The sequence below is a fragment of the Sinohyriopsis cumingii genome, chromosome 10 (assembly GCF_028554795.1).
Source record: "Sinohyriopsis cumingii isolate HCF-2022 chromosome 10, ASM2855479v2, whole genome shotgun sequence".
Lineage (NCBI taxonomy): Eukaryota > Metazoa > Mollusca > Bivalvia > Unionida > Unionidae > Sinohyriopsis > Sinohyriopsis cumingii.
In genome coordinates this window covers 124,057,466-124,082,247 of record NC_142970.1, presented here as the reverse complement: position 1 = coordinate 124,082,247, position 24,782 = coordinate 124,057,466, and the positions used below count along the sequence as shown (strand labels likewise).

The 24,782-nt window shown below is 37.0% G+C and overlaps 1 protein-coding gene across 3 annotated transcripts in view; it reads left to right on the top strand.

The window, feature by feature from the left end:
- Positions 1-24,782, top strand: part of LOC149791143 (rho GTPase-activating protein 18-like) — a 225,489-nt gene that overhangs the window by 24,465 nt on the left and 176,242 nt on the right. For all 3 annotated transcript variants that reach the window (XR_016423943.1, XR_016423942.1, XM_089973062.1), the window contains exon 3: positions 10,500-10,565. Coding sequence is in view for 1 of the 3 variants with exons in the window: in XM_089973062.1 (XP_089829188.1) it covers positions 10,500-10,565 (66 nt within the window). In the remaining 2 variants the exon portion in view is untranslated. The remainder of the gene's footprint in view (positions 1-10,499; positions 10,566-24,782) is intronic.

Genomic DNA, 24,782 nt, shown 5'->3' with positions numbered 1-24,782 from the left:
GATCGCCCGATGATTCAAAAACCAGGTTTATGATTCTATTATGAAAATATTCAATAGTATCAGCTATATTATTTAAAATTTCTACTCGTTTAATAATTTCTTCACGCGTAGATGTCACATTGGACAAATATTCATGAAAGAGGATATGTAAATCAAGCAGTTGTTCCTCATGATCTGAATTTACGATATGAATGACATTATTGATATTCAAATCGTAAAATGAATTACCGCCATCAACATTGTGTAAGATCCAGTAGTACTCACCGGTTTTATCGACACGAAATTGATCCCTTTTATCCCATACACGTTTTTCTATGTTCCACCAGAAACTTGTATAATTCATTTTAATATTATGATGAAAACTTTTCAATGATGTAAAATCAGATTTTTTTGGGTTCTGGTGGTACTTCATACACGGGGGGGGAACATCCGGCCAACCTAGTACGGATCGTATCGTGGGTTGATAAATATCAACGACGTAATCGGGAGAATGTATCTCAACCGTCGAAGATAGCGTCGGTTCATGAACGTTAATTGATATTTTTGCTTCTTTTCCGGTTATTGATTTTATTCTACGTTGAAATTCCTCATTGATATCTTCAATCTCATAACTACCAGTGGGTATTCCAACATCTATCCAGTCAGGAGTACCATCTGGTTTGTTCTCGTTGGCAAATACGAGCGAATTATTAGCTGGTGTACCATGAAATGATTTTGATCTGATATTTGGCCAGCTGTGATATACCCGTAATTGAGCTAATGCTATTTCTTTTACTGGAGTTGCAGTAGGAAAATTAATACTAAATTCAGGATTAGATGAACTTACCGAGATCATCGTTATCTTTGGCGGAGTTGTGTTAGTCACGATCTGCTGGAGTAATTCTGTCATTATTAATATTTGTATCTTTAATACCGATACCTTCGTCATATATTTTAGTCATCATTGAAAACTCGAAATCGGATATAATTCCATCACTGAGACTCACTGATAACAACGAGGATAATTTCGAGTATGCTACCGTCGCTGTGTGTAATTTTATCATACAATCGGATAATTTTTCGTTCGTGCAAGTACATATTTTTTTTGCTCCAGCAACAACAGCGGATACTGAATAAACAATTACATCAATGATAACTAATCGTCGTCGATATTTTTTTACTTTTACTGTATATTGTTCGACTTGATCTTTCAACGCCGCCTGCCATTCACGCGCTTGATTGTACCTGTATTGTGCACCGTCCATATATTTTTATGCAGTAACCAATTGAGGTGTTTCAGCTACAAATTCCAAACACCAACAGTAAGATGTTGCGGTTAATTTCTTATCAGCTGCTTCCAGAATAAATATTTCTTCGGTTCCGCTATTTAATATAATAGATACAACCCCAGAAAACCTGTCGGTGGAATGACGCCATGGAAATGTTGTGAAGATCTCAAATCGTGCAGCACTGAACACGAACAGCCTGTACACACCAGTGACTGTTGCGGTATATTTGATTGTATTATTTTGCTGCGACCATGTTGCAAATCCCGATGATACCGTGTACACGATGTTTGTGATATGTCCGGGAGTTATTCCGGTTGGAATTTTAATCAGACCGGTTTTGTTAACGATCTCAGGAATACCCGCTACGATGTTTTGTTGTGTTTTGTTTGATCGTGTCTAGGTTAGTTTTGATATCAACGAGTTTCATGTCAATGGCGTGCGGAGTGCTGAAGAATTTATCTATAGATTCGTCGGTTTTTTGAAAAGTTCTTCGAAATCTTCCAAAAGCGCCCACGTGAATGTCATACTCAGCCCGTAACGTGGATAATTTATTATCTACGGTACCATAGCTAACGTCAACATACTTTTTCGTTGCAGCATCTTCACCGGATGTTGGATCTCCTAAAACCACTATTTTATTTCCATTCATGCTGAGTTCACCCGTCATTGTGTCGCCAGTGTTTCTCACATGATTAGCAACACTTCTTGTAATTTCATCTCTATTTTAAACGATATACTTGAATCTTTGATTCTACCACCGTCAGTAAACACAGGAATGTTATCTGCAACTGCACCGAGTACTCGTCGAACTATATCATTCCATTTAATATTGCTCGTTTTTAGTTTACCATATCGATCTTGAAAAATAACAACCTCATCTGGGTCAACTCCAGCCAGGTTCATAATATCAGCGAGGTCATCTTTAGTCGCGTACTTCGACAGATCAACGTCGCCAGATGTTCTCTTAACACGTGAAGAAGATCTTCCGTAAATATCAACCATTATAATAAGACCTGTTGTTTTAAAACGCTTTACGCGAAACGAATCGGTTACTTGTATAATCATGCACGACTTTATGTGGTGGTTTGGATGATTTTGATATAGCGTTGAGTACATTAATTACCTCACGGCCGCATATTGGCGGATCTGTCATTGTTTGTGTGGGTAACGTTGAATACCAAACTCTGGAACCAGAGGTTCTTGCGTGAAGTGGTGCGACATACTTGATAAATTCAGCAGGTGGAGCTAACCCGTACGAATCAAAATAAACGATTCCACGTGGATCAACCACGTATGATACCCAATGAGTACCGGGTCCAGAACGTTCATCGAGATTAATAATACCTGTTTCGAGTTTGGTTGTTTTGGTAATTGATCTCGCATGAAAACACCTCTAAAGGCTTTTATTTTTAATTTTTTAGCAGCATCAAGTAAATCAAAATTTGATGCTGGAGTATCTAACGTGGAAGCCTCAGACCTCTCCCACAACGAGATCCGGGTAATCTTAGACCTTGTCCTTTTTTTTTGTATCCACTTCCAGTTGCTTTCTTTAGAGCCATTCCAGCAGCTGTTCCAACAGCACCTAACGCGGCTGCTTTTGCTACGGCTGGAGCAGCAGCAGCTATTAACGCTGGTATAGCCGCAAGAAGTGTAAATATACCACCCGTTTTAACCATGTCTTTGATGGCGCTCGGGGAAAGATGAAATTGAACTCCAGTTTTTGATTCCAGGGCTTTATTGAAATGTTTAATCTGATTATTTGTCAACGATAATTTGTTTGGACCACCACCAATTTGATCTCGTTTTAGTGACATTTTAGTTCCGCATTTGTTGGCGGTTTTTGATTGAAGCTTTTTTACCTGACCAGGAGTCAGAGTAACATTAACATGACCATACAACATTTTTATATAAAATATATTTTTCTAAATAACGCGATTAAAGATTTTCCACCGGTGCATCAACGACCCTCATTCGACCACTACCACCTTCAAGTAACATGGCTTTATCGTTAAGTACGACCACGATTGCTCTGTAGAAGGCACCAGGTGCTGGTGGGTTAGTAACACGAGCTCGAAAGTGTATATCAACGACAGATTGTTTGGATAAATCAAGATGTTATAGTGAAAAATAATAAATCGGATATAGACCTGTAAAATCTAATTGTGATATTTGCAAACCAGTATCTATATTTTGATCACGTCCCATGAATGACATTAAACGATGATATGCGCACGCTACATGATTTTGATCAAAATTTAACAATATATCCTCGGCTGGTTCTTGATGTCCATTTATCCGTAAGAAAACTTCATTAACTCCAAGATTGTCAAATATCATATGTGAATGTTCTTGATTATTTGTCCGGTCATTATTTTGCAGCGCAATAAAAATATGTCGTGGTGAAGAAACACCCTTTTGTGATGCTATATGCCATGTAAATAAACCATTAACATTACTTTGAATAGCATCTGTGGTTACTGTTAACCATGATAGCAATGATTTACCGCCTTGATCCATAAAGAAAGTAATTTTTGTTCCTCAGTAATAGATGGAGTCATTACTGGCATCCACAGTAAAAGTTTTGATATATTCACTTTACCATCAGCAACACCAGCACCTCGCCAGATTGCATCATTATCATCACCTTTTCTTACGAGCACAATTGTGTGTTTAGCTCCAAAGATGACCTTTCTAACATTTCTGCAAAAACCAAAGATGTGAGATAATGGAATTGCACACAAAAAATTTCTACTATCTCCCGACAGCGCTGCTCGGCGCGTTGCAAATCCTAGGTTGTAAGTCGCATTAACATTTTTTATAATATCAAAATCAGCGCCTGGTCTGTCTGCATGCTCAAAATCAACTGGTTGTGGATTAACTGCAGTATTTTGTGGTGCCAGTAATTTAGTATACTGAACATGATCAGCGTTGTTGGTAATATCCTTAGCAAACATCATTGTTGGACCAGCCGATCTTGTAAAGTCGTCAGAATATCTCGCTAGACCAGTTATTGTTGTGGCAACATCAACATCCTTCTGAATTGATTCAATATTTTTTCCGTCAATCATGTATGTGGCGCTATCAAACAATGCCATAATCCCGTTGTTGACAAAACCAACACGCAAATTGGCACCATATGGCGTATTAGCTACAACATTCGTTACAAGTCTACCTTCTACTTCAATAAACGCCTCAGCCGGCAAGAAATATCTACTTGTATCATGAACCTGTAATTCGATTCTCCCCCGCTGATTTGGTTGTCTTGCGTCATAAGAATAAAACTGATAATCACGTATGGATTCGTACTTAAGGACAGGTGCCTCCATATCAAATGCTGGGTCTGATTCGCACCTGAACATTTTTATTATAGTTACCATTTTTCAAATGATGATCATCGTCGACGAGGACCGCCTCCTGCTATTAAATTTGCTGTTATATTTTTTTCTGCTTCTTCAGATATCGCCGCTAGTTTTTGATTTGCAGCCTGATTTATTATTTTACTTACATCTGCGGGCATCACCTCAGTACTTGCCAGTTTCACCGGTGATTGTTGTTTTCGTCGCAATAATCGTGCTAGTCTTTCTTTGATCGCCGAGAATGCCTTACCAGCAACATTGACAATTGCTCCAGGAGCTTTATCACGAACAATATCAATAGCTTTCATCGATAATTGTTTTGCAACAGGTATTGCTTTTGGAGCTCTCCTTGTGAATAATCCCCGCACAACATCACCAAGTCCATCTCTGTAAGTAGTTCTGTAGATTGGTAATCATGAGTTCACCGCTCTGACCTGTACAGGTTTACGATGATTATTATGTATGATCATCTTTTTTAATTTACCATTTATCTAACAACTAGTCATCAGCAAGTTCATCAATAAGTTCTCGGTAAACGCCGATATCCATGATACCACCTTGAAATAATCGCCGACAAATATCAGATGCTTCATTAATTATTTCTGGTGAATTATTTCCGGCACGTTTTCCTCCTATGAGAACCTCTAACCGTGACACATCATTAATGATATTATCAGGACAAATAAAATTGTTTTCTCCCGACGTAGTCAGAAAACCACTTCCTACAGCGCTCGGATTATCATCACCAGGATCTCTTTCTTTACCCAGGGGACGTAATTTCTCCCGTTGTTTAGTTTCTATATTTTTGAATATTTCTTCTTCTTGTTTCCATTTTTCTTCTGCTTTTCGCTCCATTTCTTTTGCCATCTGCTTCCTTTTCTCTCCAGATGGTTTTTGCGGTGAAGAAGATTGCTGTTGTTCTATATGTTGCAGAGGTGGAGGAAGTTGATACTGGGAGAATTTTTCTTGTTCTAGTTGTTTTATTTGCTCTCTATAAAGTCTTTTTACTTCTTCATCAAGATTTCTATATTCCAAATCATCATCTCTAGCTTGTTTTTTATTTCTATATACACGATATATCCATTTAATAAGATTATCATCACTTACTTTTTCATGACGAGGTTTTAAAATACTAGATTTATTAAATATACTAATTAATATTTTTACAGGTAGTTTTTCTTTTTTAGTATTTCTAATATCTTCGATAAAACCTTCCTTAAATCTTGCAATCAATTCTACGTTTTCTTTTATTGGTTTTGGTTCAGGTGTATGTTCTTTTTGCACGCCGGTGACTTCAGCACAAAGTTTTCCAATTTCTTCAAGTATTTCTCCACCAACAGGTGGAGGTTGAGCCGCAGCTATTTCCCTGGCTATGCCAGGTGGAAGATCTCGTAAAATCTTCTTTGTCTGTTTAGTTCTTCTTGCTATTTTTTCGGTTTGTTCTGCTGTTTGTTTTGATACCTGAAGAAGATCCTCTTTGATGACTGTTGTAACTTGTTCAGTAGCTGCAGTGACAGGCTTAAACAGTTTTTTAGTGTCTTCTTCGTACTCAACTTGTGCTTCTTGTTGTGCTTGTAGATTTTTTCTAAATGAATCTCGCACGGGAAGAAATTTTTTAATTGCTTCTAATCGTTCTCGTGCTGTTCTTGCAGTATGAGATTCTGGATGTACCATTATTTTTAATATAACAATTTTTTAATTAATAGTAGCAGAGAGGGTGCCTACCAATGTTGGTCGTCCAGTAATTAAACAAAAAAATAAATAAACACATAGAATATTTTATTTTTTTCAGCTACCTTTTCGAACTAGGTTTTATTGATGGGGTTGGTTTCAGCAAAAAATAAAATCATCTCAAGGAAACGTTTATTTGTGAAAATCTGGACCTTTCTACGTGTTTATTTTTTGTTTGTTTTATTTGTTTTGTCAGAATTCTATGGTCTGTTCGCCCTCTCTGCTGCTAAACTCAAGGGGGGAACTCTATCTACCAGACACAATAAACACAGAATGCTAACTTTACAGGAAACTCAAAGGGGGAACTCTGTCTACCAGACACTGTAAACACAGAATACAAACTTTACAGGAAACTCAATAAGGAACTCTATCTACCAGACACTATAAACACAGGATGCAAACTTTACAGGAAATTCAATGGGGAAGTCTTTCTACCAGACACTGTAAACACAGAATGCAAACTTTCTTCCGAATTATTAAAAACATTGCCCTTTCTTACCTCCTAGTCTAACCATCACAAAAATATGCATCCATTTTGACAACATATTTTCTTTTGTAAAAAAATCCAGGACCAGAGTTTTTTTTATCTGGACTTTCTCTCATTAGACTGAAAGCAGCCCTGGCCAGATATTACACTGACTAACAAACATTTACAAATTGAAGGGTAACATTGGGATTTGCAGTAAAATGGACAAGCAGGCAAAACTCATGTGTCCAAGAAGCAACAATAAACAAAAAGTAAAAAATCTCACCCATTTACTCACGTATGATCTAACCCTAACCCTAAAATATGAATATTTCTTATTTATTTTCTTCTGCATTAAAAGTGTACAAAACCCTAAGCCATTAAAACTGTAAAAAAAACTTAGTTATTGAAACTGTACAAAACACTAAACTATTAAAACAACAAAAATTACAAAGTTTTTCATTCTTACATTATATTGAATAGTTTTCAAATCCATTAACTCATTAATGCCAAAAGATGTAATTTTACATCATGAGGAAGTACCTTCGGAAATTCCAGAGTCTGCTACATCACAGTTCATTGTAGACCCAGGTGGATAGTATTAGAGAAAAGAACAAGGATGTGCTTTACACAGATAACAAGTAATGTACATATTCTTTACAAATTTAATAAATAAGTTTGGGAAAAATAAAGTGTTGAGACCAGATTTTCATTAGTGAAAAAACTGAGTTCTGAGTCCAGGTTTTAGACTTTCTCTCATTAGACTTAAAACAGCCCTGACCAGACTTCACATAGACTATGCACAGATGGATGCAACATCACAAAACGTGGGGTAACATTGTCATTTGGGGAAAAAGGGTACAACCAGTCAACAATCAGTCAATAAGTCAAACAAGAAAGTCTAAATTTCAACCATTTGCTTAAGTACAGGCATAATAGCCAGTCCAAAAGAATTTATCTTGTTCATCTTAGCAATAACAATAACAATAATTAAAAAGTCTCTCTGCTGTGTTTGGATTCAGGTGGAATTAGTAACAGGAAAACTTTCTCCAATCTGAAGTGAAAATAAAAATAAGCTCCAAGTCTTAATGGGCATGAAAAGAAAACATGCAGCTGACATTGATACCTGGCTCCATCCCTTCCACTTGGTCTTGGCCTTTGGATCACAGCCCTTTTAGCCAATTCCTGCCTCCAGGGACTTAGGCTATGTCATAAAGTCCATTCTTATGCAATTGTCATATATACTGTACATGAAGAAATATGATAATACATGCAAGTAACATATACTGTACATGAAGAGATATGATAATACATGTAGCTTATATATACTGTACATGAAGATATACGATAATACATGCAATTGACATATACTGTACATGAACGTATACGATAATACATGCAGTTCACATGTACTGTACATGAAGCGATATGATAATACATGCAATTGTCATATATACTGTACATGAAGAAATATGATAATACATGCAAGTAACATATACTGTACATGAAGCGATATGATAATACATGCAATTGTCATATATACTGTACATGAAGAAATATGATAATACATGCAAGTAACATATACTGTACATGAAGAGATATGATAATACATGTAGCTTATATATACTGTACATGAAGATATACGATAATACATGCAACTGACATGCTGTACATGAACAGATATGATAATACATGTAGCTGACATATACTGTACATGGAGAGATATGATAATAAATGTTGCTGACATATATACTGTACATGAAGAGATACAATAATACATGCAAGTGACACATATGCTGAACATGAAGAGGCATGATAATACATGCAATTGACATATATACTGTACATGAAGAGATACAATAATACATGCAAGTGATATATATGCTGTACATGAAGAGGCATGATAATACATGCAATTGAGATATATGATGTACATGAAGAGATATGATAATACATGCAATTGAGATATATGATGTACATGAAGAGATATGATAATAGATGCAAGTGACATATGCTGTACACAGAGATATGATAATACATGTAGCTGATATATACTGTACATGAAGATACATGATAATACATGCAATTGACATATACTGTATATGAAAAGATATGATAATACATGTAGCTGACATATACTGTACATGAAGAGGTACGATAATACATGCAGTTGACATACAGTGCATGAAGAGAAACAATAATATATGCAATTGACATATACTGTACATAAAGATATACAATATAATAGATGTAACTGACATACATATTGCATAATGAAGAAATATAATACTTGCTACTGTCATATATACTGTACATGAAAAGATACAATAATACATGTAGCTGACATCTGTATTGTGCTTGAAGAAATATGATAATACATGTAGCTGACATATACTGTACATGAAGAGATACGATAATACATGCAGTTGACATATATTGTACATGAAGAGATATGATAATACATGCAATTGTCATATATACTGTACATGAAGAGATACAATAATACATGTAGCTGACATATACTGTACATGAACAGATAGAATCATACAGGCAATTGACAATTGTCACTGGACGAGTCACTACCCTCAGGAGTCTAAACAGGGAGTTTAACTTTGGGGTGGAGATTATAATGGGCAAGCATTATACACAAGTGCCGAAAGTTATGCTGGTCTGAGGTCCTGGAATGATTTTATTTAGCCGAGGACCAGTCATATGCAAGCAGCACTAGCCCTTCACACCCTTTACATTTCTTACTTGTTCCTATAAATAGAAGAAAATGTGCTTTTTGATCCTTAAAACATCTGAAAAGAGCCATAAAAGTGCACCAGTGCAAGCAGAAGTTGTCATGGTGAGAAGCAGGTGTTGTAAAATATTGGAAATCTGTAAATTTAGTAGGTAGTATGCTGACTACCAGTCTAAGTTTGATCATTGTCAAACGTCTGTTCTACACCATAGCTAAAACTGAGCATCATAGCATCAGATTACCATATGGTTTAGATGCTAAGAATTTGTTTAAGCATGGATTTACTGGCAGAGACAAGAATCAACCACAGTGGATTGGTCAGCAACAAGGTGACAACACTGTGTAGCATTGCAGGGCATAAGAAACCCATGTCTGTACAGGATGGAATTATGACAAAAATTAACATATCTGGACTTCACAGGATCACTGGAGAAAGTCTTGACCATGAGTTGAGTATGATAAGACTAGAAGTTGTATATGAGCTTATAGCAATTGTTGGTTGTTGGACCATAGCAATTGTTGGCTGTTGGACCATAGCAGTTGTTGGCTGTTGGACCATAGCAATTGTTGGCTGTTGGACCATAGCAATTGTTGGCTGTTGGACCATAGCAGTTGATGGTTGTTGGACCATAGCAGTTGTTGGCTGTTAGACCAGTCCCAGGCTTATCTGAACCTGGGCATTGTAGAGTCCTTCTGGTCCTTGACCTGTGAGTCAGAAGTGAAATTTATGGGCCCTTGCTTAGGGAAGTGTATAATATAAAATATACATAATATATATACATAAAAGTTTTGTTTCAAATAAATAAATTGTTACTTGTAACTCTTAGCTTCCCCATCTCAAAAACAAATTCCATGAGTTTGCTGTGATTTCCCCATCTCATACTAATTCCAATGTTTTTGATATCTGTACCCATCATCATTTCTTTGTTTTACAGAAGGTGAACTAGAAGCAAATTTTCTTCAAGAGGCAGGTTTTGGAAACTTGGCTGAAAAGTTCAAAGGTCAGTATACCTTTCATACCTTCAGAAGTGTACCCTGTCTCACCCTGTCCTGTACCATTTCCTGCCCTGTCCTGTACCATGCCCCACCCATTTTGCTCCATGCCTTGTCCTTTACCTGTCCTACTTTGTCATGGGGACTGCCCACCTCTATGCCAGTACTGTATGTGACTCTTGGCCATCTTAAAATGCTCACTGTGTTTTTGCATCAAGTGATATTTAGCATGACACAGTTCTAATGTACGTCTTGTAGTTTTCTCCAAATGTACAGTTTTTAATAGGATGGTAATATGTTATGATAAAATGAAATAATAGTTTAAATCTTGTCAAATCAGAACAAATCAAAGGACAGTCTATCAAAGACACCCAGTCAAATGGCACCCAATCAAAGCACAGTCTGTCAAAGACACCCAGTCAAATCACACACATCAAAGCACAGTCTATCAAAGACACCTAGTTGGATCACATCCAATTAAAGGATATTTTTCAAAGATATATTAAAGTGTCTGGCTTCATTGATTAAAAATGTCAGCTTCAGTACTAATTATCAAGTATGATTGCTGACTCTGTACTGTGTGCTGATCACCGACTCTGTACTGTGTACTGATTGCTGACTGTATTGTGTACTGATTGCTGACTGTACTGTGTACTGATACCTGACTGTACTGTGTACTGATACCTGACTGTACTGTGTACTGATACCTGACTGTACTGTATACTGATTGTTGACTGTACAGTGTACTGATTGCTGACTGTACTGTTTTCTGATTGCTGATTGCACTGTGTACTGATTGCTAACTACTGTGTATTGATTGTTGATTGTACTGTGTACTGATTGCTGACTACTGTGTACTGATTGCTGACTGTACAGTCTGCTGATTGCTTCACTATTGTGTACTGATTACTGACTGTACTGTGTACTGATTGATTGTGCAATGATTGCCAACTGTGTACTGATTGATGACTGTGCTGATGATAATGGGTGTGCTATCCTATATGATGATAAAGGTTGTAGTTTCCTGTTTGATGAAAATTGTTATTTATGCATTTTCTTACTTGATGAAAAATATTGAAGTCAGGAAGAATACAATGTAAGGCTACTCATCTAATATTTTGTTCAAATGTTAAGATTTCATTGAAAGAAAGAATTAGATGTCAAACTGATTTGTGAAAATTATGAATCTTGGTAAACAAAAATATTATTTTACTATTATTTATGGTAAATAAATAATGCAAGATTCAATAAGCATGTAATGTCTGTGTGACGTTTACACACATTGGGGTGGGGTTCTTCCAATATAATTTAATTAAATTATGATGAAAGTTCCACCCTGGCTCGTGATGTTAGAAAGTTAAATTAGTGACGAGGTAGATTTACAGCTCTGAGCCCCCAGTCAGCAATGCCGACGGCTAAATTATAAGAACATGAAGATGAAATTCAATCAATAACAATTTAATAAATGTGATAATTTGAAAACGATAACTTTCAATCACCCATCTTTCCCTCGACCAAGTGACAGCCTAATTCATCCCATGATTTACAGTGTGAGTTTGATTTTCCCCCGTCCTTGCATCTACTGATCTATTTCTTTCCCGCTAATTCCTTCCTTCTTTCCGTTTCTCTAACTCCTCCTTCGTCTCCGTTTCCCTCTCTACTATCTCCTCCTCCAATTTCGCTCCCAGACTTCAACTTCTCCTGACTTCTCTCCTTTCTTCTCCTTTCCTCCGTCTCTCTATCTGAGACTACGGGACCAAACTGTAACTGGTCTGTCCCTCAAAGCTTCCTTATTTGAAGCTCTCTGTACTTAGAATGTCATGTTCTAAGATTTTCCCGCCAATAACGAATGGCTATTCGGAGTTACACTAACCTCTCCTCTTGGTAATTTCTCTTAGCGAACTAATTCTTGCCGGAAGACACGGAGATATCATTCTACTCAAATCAGGGTCTCTCCTCGATCTCGATTCTGATTGGGTGGCACTGTGACCCTGTCCATTCGTCTTAACGGCCAGTTCAACCTGTCTGTCTGTCTGCAGGGAAAAGAAATTAAGACACTCCCACTTCTTCAGGCAACTTCTTTGATCTTGGACAAACATTTCCACACCTAGGTGATAATTGGCTATCTGTGGCTTCACAACTCCTAGATCCGGCTCTCCACTTCTAACCACGGCGATCTTACATAATGGATTAGTGGTAGCCTGCGGCAATGTTTAACATCAAACAATGGCTTGTCAGAATTACTTTGATTATACATGTTTCAAACTGGGGCTAATCTGGGTCGGGGTAAACATGACAGTCTGAGGTTTCGTTTGTCATTAATCTTTTAAAAACATTTCTTGGATTTTGTTAATGAATGTAGTAAATATTCACGTCAGACTTTAGTGAAGTTGTTAGATCAGTTATTGACATAAGCAGACCTGGGCAGTGTAGTATATATTCATGTATCACTCTTGAGTGTAGTTGTTAGACAATACTTGGCTCATGTGGACCTGTGCAGTGTAGTAAATATTCACATATCACTTTTGAGTGTAGTTGTTAGAGAATACTTGGCTGATGTGGACTGGGGCAGTGTAGTAAATATTCACAATTCACTCTTGAGTGTAGTTGTTAGACAATACTTGGCTCATGTGGACTGGGGCAGTGTAGTAAATATTCACAATTCACTCTTGAGTGTAGTTGTTAGACAATTCTTGGCTCATGTGGACTGGGGCAGTGCAGTAAATATTCAAATATCAGACTTAGTTGTTGGACCATACTTGGCTCATGTGGACTGGGGCAGTGTAGTAAATATTCAAATATCAGACTTAGTTGTTGGACCATACTTGGCTCATGTGGACTGGGGCAGTGTAGTAAATATTAAAATATAAGACTTAGTTGTTGGACCATACTTGGCTCATGTGGACTGGGGCAGTGTAGTAAATATTCAAATATCAGACTTAGTTGTTGGACCAGTACTTGATTCCTGTTGGTCCTTGACCAGTGAGTTAGAAACAAATCTTTCGTTGATTGGATATTTTACACTTGGTAACTATGGCAACTTGTCTGAGAGCTCAGTGAATGAGACATCAGATTTCATGTATATAGTAGATTATGTAATAATAATAATAATAATGTAGACTTGGTATAGCATCTGATCTTCCGAAGTTCTAAGTGCTTCACAGTATTTGATACCAAATTATAACATTTAGTGGCAATATTACAGTATTAGATACCAAATAATAATATTTAGTGGCAATATTACAGTATTAGATACTAAATAATAACAATCAGTGGCAATGTTACAGTATTAGATACCAAATAATAACATTTAGTGGCAATATTACAGTATTAGATACCAAATAATAACATTTAGTGGCAATATTACAGTATTAGATACCAAATAAAAACATTTAGTGGCAATATTACAGAAACCAATACCATGAAGTAACTATAAGATAAACATGCCAACAATAATTAAGGAAGTAACATTATTAAATTGTTAAATCTGTTCTTGAATGAGATGACATATCCTTGTGTCTAAGGTCGTAGGCAGGGGCCCCGAGTGGTCTAAAGCACTCTCCGTTACGGATCACTGCCATCTCACCCCTGTTTGTGTGGGTTAGAGTCTTGGATTTGGCCAATGTGGGTATTTGAAGAAGCTTGCCTTTAGCTTCTCGAAGGTTGGTGGTTCTTTTTGGGGATTTCCTGGGTTCTTCCTCCACCATTAATTCTGGCTGCCATGTATTGCCTATCGTGTGCTGAAAAATGGCATTTAAACCTACAACAACAACAACAACAAAGACGATAGGCAATTCATTCCATGTATCTAGGCCCTGTTACACAAAATTACACTGTATTACTTGTTTTAACAGTGGGAACAATGAGAATACGAGTTTCAGAAGAGGAGTATACGTTTTTAGACATGGGTGAGGAGGTCAGATGGGTATAATGGGCCGGAGCCAGAAAATGAACAGATTTTGTGTTTCATTTTGGATTGAATGGGTAGCCAGTGAACATTTCAGAGCAGGGGAGAGGTGTGCTCCATTCTTTTGTACTTTAAGGATGATCTGAGCTCAATGTTAGGGTTAGGGTTAGACTGACTAAACACCAATGTTTTAGGGTTAGGGTTAGACTGACTAAACACCAATGTTTTAGGGTTAGGGTTAGACTGACTAAACACCAACGTTTTAGGGTTAGGGTTAGACTGACTAAACACCAATGTTTTAGGGTTAGGGTTAGACTGACTAAACACCAATGTTTTAGGGTTAGGGTTAGACTGACTAAATGTTTCAAGTTTTTGTAGTAGATAATATGATACACCAGATTGAACTGAATTACAATAGTCCAGTCTTGAAAGTATAAAGGAACACACAACAATAGTCCAGTCTTGAAAGTACTAAGGAACACACAACAATAGTCCAGTCTTGAAAGTACTAAGGAACACACAACAATAGTCCAGTCTTGAAAGTACTAAGGAACACACAACAATAGTCCAGTCTTGAAAGTACTAAGGAACACACAACAATAGTCGAGTCTTGAAAGTACTAAGGAACAAACAACAATAGTCCAGTCTTGAAAGTACTAAGGAAGACACAACAATAATCCAGTCTTGAAAATACTAAGGAACACACAACAATAGTCCAGTCTTGAAAGTACTAAGGAACACACAACAATAGTCCAGTCTTGAAAGTACTAAGGAACACACAACAATAGTCCAGTCTTGAAAGTGCTAAGGAACACACAACAATAGTCCAGTCTTAAAAGTGCTAAGGAACACACAACAATAGTCCAGTCTTGAAAGTGCTAAGGAACACACAACAATAGTCAGTCTTGAAAGTGCTAAGGAACACACAACAATAGTCCAGTCTTGAAAGTACTAAGGAACACACAACAATAGTCCAGTCTTGAAAATGCTAAGGAACACACAACAATAGTCCAGTCTTGAAAGTGCTAAGGAACACACAACAATAGTCCAGTCTTGAAAGTGCTAAGGAACACACAACAATAGTCCAGTCTTGAAAATACTAAGGAACACACAACAATAGTCCAGTCTTGAAAGTGCTAAGGAACACACAACAATAGTCCAGTCTTGAAAGTGCTAAGGAACACACAACAATAGTCCAGTCTTGAAAGTGCTAAGGAACACACAACAATAGTCCAGTCTTAAAAGTACTAAGGAACACACAACAATAGTCAAGTCTTGAAAGTACTAAGGAACACACAACAATAGTCCAGTCTTGAAAAATACTAAGGAACACACAACAATAGTCCAGTCTTGAAAGTACTAAGGAACACACAACAATAGCCAGTCTTGAAAGTACTAAGGAACACACAACAATAGTCCAGTCTTGAAAGTACTAAGGAACACACAACAATAGTCCAGTCTTGAAAGTACTAAGGAACACACAACAATAGTCCAGTCTTGAAAGTGCTAAGGAACACACAACAATAGTCCAGTCTTGAAAGTACTAAGGAACACACAACAATAGTCCAGTCTTGAAAGTACTAAGGAACACACAACAATAGTCCAGTCTTGAAAATGCTAAGGAACACACAACAATAGTCCAGTCTTGAAAGTGCTAAGGAACACACAACAATAGTCCAGTCTTGAAAGTGCTAAGGAACACACAACAATAGTCCAGTCTTGAAAGTACTAAGGAACACACCGCAATAGTCAGTCTTGAAAGTGCTAAGGAACACACAACAATAGTCCAGTCTTGAAAGTACTAAGGAACACACAACAATAGTCCAGTCTTGAAAATACTAAGGAACACACAACAATAGTCCAGTCTTGAAAGTACTAAGGAACACACAACAATAGTCCAATCTTGAAAATACTAAGGAACACACAACAATAGTCCAGTCTTGAAAGTGCTAAGAACACACAACAATAGTCCAGTCTTGAAAGTACTAAGGAACACACAACAATAGTCCAATCTTGAAAATACTAAGGAACACACAACAATAGTCCAGTCTTGAAAGTGCTAAGGAACACACAACAATAGTCCAGTCTTGAATGTGCTAAGGAACAGACAACAATAGTCCAGTCTTGAAAATACTAAGGAACACACAACAGTAGTCCAGTCTTGAAAGTGCTAAGGAACACACAACAGTAGTCCAGTCTTGAAAGTACTAAGGAACACACAACAATAGTCCAGTCTTGAAAATACTAAGGAACACACAACAATAGTCCAGTCTTGAAAGTGCTAAGGAACACACAACAATAGTCCAGTCTTGAAAGTACTAAGGAACACACAACAATAGTCCAGTCTTGAAAATACTAAGGAACACACAACAATAGTCCAGTCTTGAAAGTGCTGAGGAACACACAACAATAGTCCAGTCTTGAAAATACTAAGGAACACACAACAATAGTCAATCTTGAAAATACTAAGGAACACACAACAATAGTCCAGTCTTGAAAGTGCTGAGGAACACACAACAATAGTCAAGTCTTGAAAATACTAAGGAACACACAACAATAGTCAATCTTGAAAGTGCTAAGGAACACACAACAATAGTCCAGTCTTGAAAGTACTAAGGAACACACAACAATAGTCCAGTCTTGAATGTGCTAAGGAACAGACAACAATAGTCCAGTCTTGAAAATACTAAGGAACACACAACAATTGTCCAGTCTTGAAAGTGCTAAGGAACACACAACAATAGTCCAGTCTTGAAAGTACTAAGGAACACACAACAATAGTCCAGTCTTGAAAATACTAAGGAACACACAACAATAGTCCAGTCTTGAAAGTGCTGAGGAACACACAACAATAGTCCAGTCTTGAAAATACTAAGGAACACACAACAGTAGTCAATCTTGAAAGTGCTAAGGAACACACAACAATAGTCCAGTCTTGAAAGTGCTAAGGAACACACAACAATAGTCCAGTCTTGAAAGTACTAAGGAACACACAACAATAGTCCAGTCTTGAAAATGCTAAGGAACACACAACAATAGTCCAGTCTTGAAAGTGCTAAGGAACGCACAACAATAGTCCAGTCTTGAAAGTGCTAAGGAACACACAACAATAGTCCAGTCTTGAAATTACTAAGGAACACACAACAATAGTCAGTCTTGAAAGTGCTAAGGAACACACAACAATAGTCCAGTCTTGAAAGTACTAAGGAACACACAACAAGAGTCCTGTCTTGAAAGTACTAAGGAACAGACAACAATAGTCCAGTCTTGAAAATACTAAGGAACACACAACAATAGTCCAGTCTTGAAAGTACTAAGGAACACACAACAATAGTCCAGTCTTGAAAATGCTAAGGAACACACAACAATAGTCCAGTCTTGAAAGTGCTAAGGAACACACAACAATAGTCCAGTCTTGAAAGTGCTAAGGAACACACAACAATAGTCCAGTCTTGAAAGTACTAAGGAACACACCGCAATAGTCAGTCTTGAAAGTGCTAAGGAACACACAACAATAGTCCAGTCTTGAAAGTACTAAGGAACACACAACAATAGTCCAGTCTTGAAAATACTAAGGAACACACAACAATAGTCCAGTCTTGAAAGTACTAAGGAACACACAACAATAGTCCAATCTTGAAAATACTAAGGAACACACAACAATAGTCCAGTCTTGAAAGTGCTAAGGAACACACAACAATAGTCCAGTCTTGAAAGTACTAAGGAACACACAACAATAGTCCAATCTTGAAAATACTAAGGAACACACAACAATAGTCCAGTCTTGAAAGTGCTAAGGAACACACAACAATAGTCCAGTCTTGAATGTGCTAAGGAACAGACAACAATAGTCCAGTCTTGAAAATACTAAGGAACACACAACAGTAGTCCAGTCTTGAAAGTGCTAAGGAACACACAACAGTAGTCCAGTCTTGAAAGTACTAAGGAACACACAACAATAGTCCAGTCTTGAAAATACTAAGGAACACACAACAATAGTCCAGTCTTGAAAGTGCTAAGGAACACACAACAATAGTCCAGTCTTGAAAGTACTAAGGAACACACAACAATAGTCCAGTCTTGAAAATACTAAGGAACACACAACAATAGTCCAGTCTTGAAAGTGCTGAGGAACACACAACAATAGTCCAGTCTTGAAAATACTAAGGAACACACAACAATAGTCAATCTTGAAAATACTAAGGAACACACAACAATAGTCCAGTCTTGAAAGTGCTGAGGAACACACAACAATAGTCAAGTCTTGAAAATACTAAGGAACACACAACAATAGTCAATCTTGAAAGTGCTAAGGAACACACAACAATAGTCCAGTCTTGAAAGTACTAAGGAACACACAACAATAGTCCAGTCTTGAATGTGCTAAGGAACAGACAACAATAGTCCAGTCTTGAAAATACTAAGGAACACACAACAATAGTCCAGTCTTGAAAGTGCTAAGGAACACACAACAATAGTCCAGTCTTGAAAGTACTAAGGAACACACAACAATAGTCCAGTCTTGAAAATACTAAGGAACACACAACAATAGTCCAGTCTTGAAAGTGCTGAGGAACACACAACAATAGTCCAGTCTTGAAAATACTAAGGAACACACAACAGTAGTCAATCTTGAAAGTGCTAAGGAACACACAACAATAGTCCAGTCTTGAAAGTGCTAAGGAACACACAACAATAGTCCAGTCTTGAAAGTACTAAGGAACACACAACAATAGTCCAGTCTTGAAAATACTAAGGAACTCACAACAATAGTCCAGTCTTGAAAATGCTAAGGAACACACAACAATAGTCCAGTCTTGAAAGTGCTAAGGAACGCACAACAATAGTCCAGTCTTGAAAGTGCTAAGGAACACACAACAATAGTCCAGTCTTGAAATTACTAAGGAACACACAACAATAGTCAGTCTTGAAAGTGCTAAGGAACACACAACAATACTCCAGTCTTGAAAGTACTAAGGAACACACAACAATAGTCCAATCTTGAAAATACTAAGGAACACACAACAATAGTCCAGTCTTGAAAGTGCTAAGGAACACACAACAATAGTCCAGTCTTGAAAGTACTAAGGAACACACAACAATAGTCCAATCTTGAAAATACTAAGGAACACACAACAATAGTCCAGTCTTGAAAGTGCTAAGGAACACACAACAATAGTCCAGTCTTGAATGTGCTAAGGAACAGACAACAATAGTCCAGTCTTGAAAATACTAAGGAACACACAACAGTAGTCCAGTCTTGAAAGTGCTAAGGAACACACAACAGTAGTCCAGTCTTGAAAGTACTAAGGAACACACAACAATAGTCCAGTCTTGAAAATACTAAGGAACACACAACAATAGTCCAGTCTTGAAAGTGCTAAGGAACACACAACAATAGTCCAGTCTTGAAAGTACTAAGGAACACACAACAATAGTCCAGTCTTGAAAATACTAAGGAACACACAACAATAGTCCAGTCTTGAAAGTGCTGAGGAACACACAACAATAGTCCAGTCTTGAAAATACTAAGGAACACACAACAATAGTCAATCTTGAAAATACTAAGGAACACACAACAATAGTCCAGTCTTGAAAGTGCTGAGGAACACACAACAATAGTCAAGTCTTGAAAATACTAAGGAACACACAACAATAGTCAATCTTGAAAGTGCTAAGGAACACACAACAATAGTCCAGTCTTGAAGGTACTAAGGAACACACAACAATAGTCCAGTCTTGAATGTGCTAAGGAACAGACAACAATAGTCCAGTCTTGAAAATACTAAGGAACACACAACAATAGTCCAGTCTTGAAAGTGCTAAGGAACACACAACAATAGTCCAGTCTTGAAAGTACTAAGGAACACACAACAATAGTCCAGTCTTGAAAATACTAAGGAACACACAACAATAGTCCAGTCTTGAAAGTGCTGAGGAACACACAACAATAGTCCAGTCTTGAAAATACTAAGGAACACACAACAGTAGTCAATCTTGAAAGTGCTAAGGAACACACAACAATAGTCCAGTCTTGAAAGTGCTAAGGAACACACAACAATAGTCCAGTCTTGAAAGTACTAAGGAACACACAACAATAGTCCAGTCTTGAAAATACTAAGGAACTCACAACAATAGTCCAGTCTTGAAAATGCTAAGGAACACACAACAATAGTCCAGTCTTGAAAGTGCTAAGGAACGCACAACAATAGTCCAGTCTTGAAAGTGCTAAGGAACACACAACAATAGTCCAGTCTTGAAATTACTAAGGAACACACAACAATAGTCAGTCTTGAAAGTGCTAAGGAACACACAACAATAGTCCAGTCTTGAAAGTACTAAGGAACACACAACAAGAGTCCTGTCTTGAAAGTGCTAAGGAACACACAACAATAGTCCAGTCTTGAAAGTTCTAAGGAACACACAACAATAGTCCAGTCTTGAAAGTACTAAGGAACACACAACAATAGTCCAGTCTTGAAAATGCTAAGGAACACACAGCAATAGTCCAGTCTTGAAAGTACTAAGGAACACACAACAATAGTCCAGTCTTGAAAATACTAAGGAACACACAACAATAGTCCAGTCTTGAAAGTACTAAGGAACACACAACAATAGTCCAGTCTTGAAAATACTAAGGAACACACAACAATAGTCCAGTCTTGAAAGTACTAAGGAACACACAACAATAGTCAGTCTTGAAAGTACTAAGGAACACACAACAATAGTCAGTCTTGAAAGTGCTAAGGAACACACAACAATAGTCAGTCTTGAAAGTACTAAGGAACACACAAGTGTTTTTGCGTCATCATCCGATAGAAAATTGTGAGTGGAGCTGATTCATCTCATCTTCAGATATGCAGCTTTGCATGACAGTCAGTACATGTTGGTGTAATGGGAAATTACTGTAGAGAGGGTTTCATAATGAGGGAAGTCCTGTAGATAGGATTTCATAGCGTAATGGGAAAGTACTGTAGAGAGGGTTTCATAGAGAGGGAAGTACTGTAGATAGGGTTTCATAGCGTAATGGGAACGTACTGTAGAGAGGGTTTCATAGAGAGGGAAGTACTGTAGAGAGGGTTTCATAGAGAGGGAAGTACTGTAGAGAGGGTTTCATAGAGAGGGAAGTACTGTAGATAGGGTTTCATAGCGTAATGGGAAAGTACTCTAGAGAGGGTTTCATAGAGAGGGAAGTACTGTAGAGAGGGTTTCATAGAGAGGGAAGTACTGTAGAGAGGGTTTCTTAGAGAGGGAAGTACTGTAGAGAGGGTTTCTTAGAGAGGGAAGTACTATAGAGAGGGTTTCATATATGAATTTAATGTTCATATTGCTGATACTTATTGTTTGAGATAAAGAATGTGAATGAGAAAGTCTTTGCATGGTGCTTAGGATGGATTCAGTTTTATCATTATTCGTTTGCAGCTTATTACATGTCATCCATGATTTCACATTGGAAATGCACCTCCCTCTGCCTTGGATGGTAGCCTCAACTTAAATTGGGCAGCTAGATTAGTACATATATATTACAGTTATTGAGATACTGGATGTCAGTCTGTGACACATGAGAGTAGCTGTGTGTATAGAATGAAGAAAACGACCAAAAAGAGAGCCTTGTGGAACACCACATATAAAGATTAGCTGGGCTGGAAGGTTTAAAATAGAATTTTAAAGGAATGTATAGAGTATATTCTCGAAATTTATTCCAGTGATGAAAAAAGTACTTAACTGAGTGTCCTAATATTGTTGACATTTTCTTGTTGTAAATGTTGAAGTTGGCATTTGGCCAAGAGTCTTAATATGATAGATATATTGCTTGCTATAAATGTAGTAGATATATTGCTTGCTATAAATGTGGGCTTGAGAAGATGATCATATCTGATACCTAATGTTAACCAGCTTGTGTGAGCTGATATAATAGTTAAATTGTACTATATACCCTCCAACTTGTGTCAGTTAATATGAATGTAAACTTGTATAGTATATACCCTTCAGCTTGTGTCAGTCAATATGAATATAAACTTGTACAGTATATACCCTTCAGCTTGTGTCAGTTAATATGAATGTAAACTTGTACAGTATATATCCTTCAGCTTGTGTCAGTTAATATGAATATAAACTTGTACAGTATATACCCTTCAGCTTGTGTCAGTTAATATGAATGTAAACTTGTACAGTATATACCCTTCAGCTTGTGTCAGTTAATATGAATGTAAACTTGTACAGTATATACCCTTCAGCTTGTGTCAGTTAATATGAATGTAAACTTGTACAGTATATACCCTTCAGCTTGTGTCAGTTAATATGAATGTAAACTTGTACAGTATATACCCTTCAGCTTGTGTCAGTTAATATGAATGTAAACTTGTACAGTATATACCCTTCAGCTTGTGTCAGTTAATATGAATGTAAACTTGTACAGTATATACCCTTCAGCTTGTGTCAGTTAATATGAATGTAAACTTGTACAGTATATACCCTTCAGCTTGTGTCAGTTAATATGAATGTAAACTTGTACAGTATATACCCTTCAGCTTGTGTCAGTTAATATGAATGTAAACTTGTATAGTATATACCCTTCAGCTTGTGTCAGTTAATATGAATGTAAACTTGTACAGTATATACCCTTCAGTTTGTGTCAGTTAATATGAATGTAAATTTGTACACTATATACCCTCCAACTTGTGCCAGTTAATATGAATGTAAACTTGTACAGTATATACCCTCCAACTTGTGTCAGTTCTTATGAAGGTAAACTTGTACAGTATATACCCTCCAACTTGTGTCAATTCTTATAAAGGTAAACTTGTACTGTATATACCCTTCAGCTTGTGTCAGTTAATATGAATGTAAACTTGTACAGTATATACCCTTCAGCTTGTGTCAGTTAATATGAAGGTAAACTTGTACAGTATATACCCTCCAACTTGTGTCAGTTAATATGAAGGTAAATTGTACAGTATATACCTTTCAGCTTGTGTCAGTTAATATGAATGTAAACTTGTACAGTATATACCCTCCAGCTTGTGTCATTTCTTATAAAGGTAAACTTGTACCGTATATACCCTTCAGCTTGTGTCAGTTGTTATGACAGTAAACTTGTACCGTATATACCCTCCAACTTGTGTCAGTTGTTATGAAGGTAAACTTGTACCATATATACCCTTCAGCTTGTGTCAGTTGATATGAAGGTAAACTTGGGCCCTATATACCCTCCAACTTGTGTCAGTTGTTATGACGGTAAACTTGTACCGTATATACCCTCCAATTTGTGTCAGTTGTTATGAAGGTAAACTTGTACCATATATACCCTTCAGCTTGTGTCAGTTGTTATGAAGGTAAACTTGTACCATATATACCCTTCATCTTACATCATTTGATATAAAAGTAAACTTGTACTGTGTATATCCTTCAGCTTGTGTCAGTTGAAATGAAGGTTAACTTATACCATATATACCCTTAATTAATACAATATTGAAAAGGGACCCTATAAACAGTATTGAAAAGGGACCCTATGTGGCCATGATGTCTAAGGTACTCACCATTTACAGATCATAGCACCATGTTCATCTGAATTTAATTTTAGGCTTGACCAACATAGACAGGTGAAAAAGCTCGCTAACTGCTTACCATGGGTCAGTTGTTCTTCCCGGTACATCCGCCAAGTATGCTGGCTGCCATATATAGCACTTACTGTGCTAAAAAATGGTGGTAACTCCATAAAAAGTAATGGTGAATGGACAAGGTATTGCCCTGCAGCATATGAAAATGGACTGATGGATAGGAGTTTTAAAAGGGTTTAGACATGAGTTACAATGGACTGATAGAGTTTTAAAAGGCATTAGACATGAGTTACAAAGGACTGATGGATAGGAGTTTTAGAAAAGGTTACACATGAGTTACAAAGGACTGATGGATAGGAGTTTTAAAAGGGGTTAGGCATGAGTTACAAAGGACTGATGGATAGGAGGTTTAAAAAGGGTTAGACATGAGTTACAATGGACTGATAGGAATTTTAAAAGAGGTTAGGCATGAGTTACAAAGGGCTGATGGATAGGAGTTTTAAAAGGGTTAGACATAAATTACAAAGGACTGATGGATAGGAGTTTTAAAAGGGGTTAGGCATGAGTTACAAAGGACTGATGGATAGGAGGTTTAAAAAGGGTTAGACATGAGTTACATTGGACTGATAGGAGTTTTAAAAGGGGTTAGGCATGAGTTACAATGGACTGATAGGAGTTTTAAAAGGGGTTAGTATGAGTTACAAAGGACTGATGGATAGGAGTTTTAAAAGGGGTTAGGCATGAGTTACAATGGACTG